Source organism: Apaloderma vittatum, unplaced genomic scaffold (genome assembly GCF_000703405.1).
Source record: "Apaloderma vittatum isolate BGI_N311 unplaced genomic scaffold, ASM70340v1 scaffold23432, whole genome shotgun sequence".
Classification (NCBI taxonomy): Eukaryota; Metazoa; Chordata; class Aves; order Trogoniformes; family Trogonidae; genus Apaloderma; species Apaloderma vittatum.
The window spans coordinates 15917-21639 of NW_009703425.1; the positions used below are offsets into that span (position 1 = coordinate 15917).

Sequence of the window (5723 nt, forward strand, 5' to 3'; positions counted from 1 at the left end):
CGCGTCGGGAGACAGACACGGAGCCAGCACAGAGGGCCAACTACTTCTGGGAGCTGCGTTTAAACAACCCTTAAATGGGAAGTGAGCCCCAGACTGGTCCCGAGCCACCGGCCGTAAGGGAGGATGGCAGCAAACGGGGCAACCTTGGAAAATCCTGCACAGGGAGCTCCAGGTGTGTGGGAAGAGATCGGGCTGAGCCCTTTGGAGAAGGGAAAACAACCCAGACACCCGCGGGGAGCACACGGGGGAGCAGCTGAGCAGACGGCGGTGGTTAATTGTGAAGCAGCTGGGGGCACTCCAGTATTTTTCCAAATTCCAGAACTGTAGTGCTTTCAAGGGCAAAGCCACTCTGATCAAGAGTTGGTGGCTCGTTTCCCTCTGTCACAAAGCAACGACACAAAACACAGTGGGCAGGAGCACAGCCGCATGTCACAAACTTGGCGTGGCTCCACCCTGGGTGCTGGGTCTGAGCTGCTCCGAAGGTCACACAACCCGCAGCCTCCACATCCCCTGCTCTAGAGAAACCTCCTCAACTCCCTCAGACTCCCGCTGGGAAATCACAGCTTCAGAGCACATCAGGTTTATGTTCTTCCTATGCTGCTCAATAGGAAATGCTTCATTTTCCTGACACCTTTTGGAACCTCAGGCTATGAGCACCCGGTGTTCTGCCTTCTCAGCCTCCTCCACCGCTCGTGCTGGGGATCCCCCGCCACTGCCTTGCCCCGGGCACCTTGTACCAAACGCTGCCTCAAACACCCTGATCTTGATTGAAAGAGCCTCTCTTGGTGCATCATGAGTGCAGATCTAAACAACATCAAAATCAAAAAAAATCTCATACAGAAAAAAGAGGGGGCCCACACAGTAGTTTTTCTGTGTTCAAGACTCACCTACCCTGAGCCTCAAGTCGACTACTGAGGGCAACGAACTGGGGCCAAGTTTAACACACTAACGTGGCTGTGTCGGCTCATGTCTCTCACCTCGGGCTGCACATCACAAACAAACCCTTTACAGAGAGTAAAAATCTGAGTTCTGTGCATGTTATGGTTGACCTTCCATTACTCAGACACCCCAGGGATGCTTTTCCACCTTCCAAAGGATGTCCTTAGGTATTGCTTATTCCTCTCTCCTTTTGCGAGCGGGAGAACTGCCTAGAAAAGTGAATATTCTGGTCGCTGTCAAGATGACTATTCAGTTCAGAGATGAGTGTGACACGGGGGAAAAGAGTGGGAGAGGAGAGAAGGAAATCAATAGCAGGAGCAAACAAACTCCAGTAAAACTCCTGAGCTCAGCAGCTTCAAAGATCTGTCTTGAGCTTTATGAGCCAGTGCTGGACCCCAACGACGGCAGCAAAAGCGAACTGCTGAAGAGCCTCCTTTCCAAGGGGACTTGATCCACATAGCTCTTTTGAAGCGGCTGCCTTTATTTCTCTCTCCACAAAGAAATTTGTCCTTTTCTTCCTCCAAATCTAATTCTATTGCTCCAAAGGTGCAACAGGACCCAGACTTCCTACGACCAGAAGGGAAAGAAAAAGGCTAAACTCATAACCTTAAAGAGAACAAACTGAATTCTGTTTTGGCAGGCACAACCATTCCACTGCTAGAGATCAATCAGCTCTTGCCTCAGCTCTTAAGCTATTTTCCAACGCCAAACACCGATGGTTACAACCATTTCTGTGGTATTAAAGGCCTCCAGAGAGCAAGGCATGACCAGCAAATGCTTTTGCCTCAGTGAGGTGCGTGAGGCAAGTCAGGGAAGTTCAGCTCCTCCCTGAGCTGATGACCAGAGGAGCCTGGGGCAACTCCCAGCTGTTTGGGCAAATCCGTTCCCAGCACCAAGGAAGCCAGATCCCGAATCCAGGGGTGGTGAACATTAACCGACATCCTCAGGAAAGCTGGTGTTGATGAGAAAGAAATACAGACCCACTGAACAAAGGGCGGCTGGAGATGAGCACCGGGGGCGTTCCTCCCCGCCCAGGGAGCTTGTTCTCTCTCTGCTCGGTGCGTTACTGCTGCTTTCCTCCTGTTTTTACTGACTTCTCTAAAAAGAGCAGGTTCTGACCATGGCAATTTTCACAGCAGGCTGCAAACTTCCAGCAGCTTATAATTAGTTTTGCGCACATACTGTGGTGAGGCACAGAGCCTGAAGTCCCCTCCAATGCAGCTCCTCGTCCCTCTCACGCCAGAGACGAACCTCGAGGTTAAGGAGAGAATAAGAGATACGAGCTTAAGAAGGCCGCGCTAGTAAAATCCAATGAATAGCTAAGAGAGCTGTGCCAGGCTCCTGTGATGAACCACACAAGCTCAGAAATGAGAACTGTCAGATTTTAAGGTCAGGATGAATTATGACGGTCATCTCGTCTGACCTCCTGCGCAGCACAAGCCAGGGAGCCTCACCCAGCAATTCCTGCATCCAGCCCGCAGGCGCTGATTGAGCTTCCACACACTGAGAAAAACCCGCAGCCTTGATTAAAAATACTCAAGTGACAGAGAATCACCATCAGAGCATTAGTACATCACAGGTCTCGGAAGGACGAAACGTCCACCTCCTTCAATGCCCTAAACCAGACTTCAGGGTTACTCCAAGCTGCGTGTGGCTGGGTGCCAGCGCTCCTTTTTACATCTTTTCCTATCCAACTTTTCTGACATTCAAAGCAGGTCCGTGTCTAACTGTGCCATCCCTTCCACACGTGCCAGATTTAGATCGCGCGTTCTCCTGCCACCTCCTGACCCGCGACAAACAGCGAAGAGCAAGTGCCAGAATTCGAGCTCGGGCTAAAGGAGGTGCAACATGCAAAGCTGTGCCAAGGCCGAGTGTCCCATCAGAAGGAAAGAGGCATCACGGGAGGCACCAGCCCCTGCAAAGGAGGGGAACTCTCCTCCTTTGCGAGGAGAGGCAGCGGGGCCGTGCCCGGTTCCACCGTTGTTCTACAGTTCTCTCCTAAGAGGAACGTTCGGGCAAGCCGACCACTGTGAAGCTTGTGAAGGACTTTGCATCCTTCTGCGCCCCAGCAAGAGGCTGCTCTGGTTGTTCTTCAGTTGCGTGCAAAGTTGCCGTGTTGGGCTTTTGGATTTGTTGGTTTGTTTTGCAAGAACTGGAAAAGTGATTCCTTCCTGTTCCAGGAGGCAGAGACTGTTGAACAAGGATGTTACCGACGGCCGAAGCTGAGAAACCCATTTCACTCTCCCCTTCCCCAGAGAAAGCCCTACCCCAGTAATTAGTTTTAAACACATCCCGCAACAAACTCTGGTGAGGACCCACCTCGGGTAGTTGGCAGCATGTCCGACAGCCCCTGCCAGGCAGTCACCATCTCGGGGTTCTTCTCCAGGTCTGCAAAGTTCTTCCACACTCTGATGGCCCCGTCATCTTGGGGAGCACACAAAAAGAGAACACAGCGCGATGTCACGGCTGGGACAACTCTCGTAACACTTGCGCAGCGGAAGAAGAGGAGCAGAGCTGGAGTCAATCAAACTCCAAAACTGAGAGTGTCACTTGAACTTAATCCTCTTCATTAGAGTTGGTTTTCCTCTGATCTTACACCTGTGAAACCTAAAGCATTGTTCTACTGGGAACTCTTCTGGAAGAGCTTTTCTCCTTCCCACAAATAACACCTGACATTTGATGTCGCTCCATTTTTCTGACCCATTCATTTTCTCTAGGATTCATCTCCATCCTCCTCGCTACTGGTGCCGAGAGCCACAAAAGCATCCTACTAATTAGAAAATAGAACCTTGCCGAAGAAGCTGGATCAAAGCCCAGCCCATCAGCAGCAAAACTTTCAAGAACATTGTATATTTTTTTCAATTTGTGCCCCATTTGTGAAACTTTTGTGCTAAGAATCCATAAACTGAAAGGAAAACATCCTAAAGGCCCTCTCGGCTCCTCTTCCACCTCTCCTCATTACACCCAGCCTGTGTGTTCCTGCATGAAGCTTGAAAAGCTGTTGAGAACACTCGGGCTGGCAGGGTTAGAATGGTTCCTTGGGAGAGAAGCAGATCTTACGCCCAGCTCTACAGACCCATGAACGGGAAAGAGCTCTCCATCCCACCTTACGTGATGCAACGGGGCGCTCCAGCAAACCGTTTCCCCCGGGTGACATACACAGGCCAGAAACTCAGAACTGTTGGAGGAGTTTAGTGCTTAAAATAAGCCCTGACAAGGCTGCCCAGTCCTGCCCAGGGCCGTGGGAAGGTGTGTGACTTACCCGTGGCGGTGAGCAGCAAGGAGCAGTCCTGCCCATTCAGGTACTCCATCGCCGTGATCCTGGTGTAGCGAGGGTTCCCGTTGTGGAAATAGTCCAGCTTCTCCCCTTTCTCCCAGTCCCAAAAACTTGGGGAGGAAAAAAATAGCAGGTCAGACTGTGGTTCTCTGTGCAAGCTGTGAAGAGATGCACCCATCACAGCGAAACGAGCAATTATACACAGGCAATTTGTTTCCCTTTGGCATTCGGCATCTGCCCCCGGTGCGGTGCCGGGGACGCGCTCACCAGATGCTGTCCTTGTCGGCGATGGCGATGCAGGGCGTGAACGGGTGGAACTTCACCACGGAGGGGACGCCCGGGTTCCTGTTGAGGAAGATCTGGTCGTCCAGCCGGGAGATGCCTGCGGGGACAGGAGACACGAGGTGGGGCCCCACCAGGTGTTGTCAGTGCCTGGGGAGGGGGCTCGGACCCCTCGGCTGGGTGTCACCACGGTGCTCCTCCTCCTCCTCCCCGGTCTCACCAACAGACCCCCCAGCACTTCCCTCCCTCAGGAACCCTCTGGGATCCGCTGATCTGACTTCCCCGAGCCCGTTGTCTCAAGGTACAAACCAAAAACTGCGGTGACAGACTGGGGGGTCCTTTGCTTTGGTAACTGAGGAGAACGCAGCACGTAAGCACAGCTGAGCCCAGAGAAATACCAGTTTGTGTTGACAGAAAAACCAACATTATTTTTTCAAAACGAAAAAAAAGAAGATGTTTTTTACAACTTAAAATACAGTATTTCATTTTAGCTCATGAATTATTGATTTGGCCTTCCATTTCAGTTCTTTTAAATTTTAGGTTAATTTGCGAATGAAAAATGTATTTTCCACGGAGACATTAAAATGATGGTTAAAGACCTTTCCCATCTTCTCTTCACAACAGTTTGCTATTCACAAACAGTTTTGGTACCCCTGACACTGCAATTTTTTGGCACAGTATGAATTCATCACATGGATCCGTAAGCCCTGGAGACATTTACTCAGTTCTAGTTTGTTTTAGAATGCATTGTTTAATCTAATTTTCATTAAAAGACTGTAAGTCTATTTTAATTCTTTTTTAATATTTCACGTTTTCATTTTTTTTTAATGAATACAGGCATTTCAGTGGCTCAGGTCAAGCCACCAAACATCAACGCTGTCTAGAAAAAGATCTAGCTTCTCCAGGCTAGCCTGAAAAATCCCCCTCTTTGTATTCAGAATGATGTACCAGGCCACCGCCTGGGCTCCACTTCCATTGCTCTATTACTCTGGTTTATGATATTCTGCAGCTTCACGGCATTAAGCCGCCCGCTGCGCCGAGCCGAGCCCAGCAACCTCCAGAGGCCGAGGCGCCCGCGGGAGGGCTGAGCCTTGGGGCAGTTCTTCATTCTGCAAATTATTCTCCCCAGCTCGGCGAGCGCCCCAGGAGAGGAGCAGCTCGGCCCCGCGAGCGCTGCCGGGGGACGCCACGAGAAGAGCCCCCCCAAACGCCGCTCCCCTGCCTC

At 51.1% G+C, this 5723-nt stretch overlaps 1 protein-coding gene across 1 annotated transcript in view; it reads right to left on the reverse strand.

The window, feature by feature from the left end:
• Nucleotides 1–5723, reverse strand: part of RPTOR (regulatory associated protein of MTOR, complex 1) — a gene marked incomplete at its 5' end in the record, with an annotated part of 84187 nt that overhangs the window by 13668 nt on the left and 64796 nt on the right. Inside the window, 3 exons of the mRNA XM_009864632.1 lie at nucleotides 3259–3363; nucleotides 4202–4326; nucleotides 4484–4598. Of these exons, the coding sequence (XP_009862934.1) occupies nucleotides 3259–3363; nucleotides 4202–4326; nucleotides 4484–4598 (345 nt within the window). The remainder of the gene's footprint in view (nucleotides 1–3258; nucleotides 3364–4201; nucleotides 4327–4483; nucleotides 4599–5723) is intronic.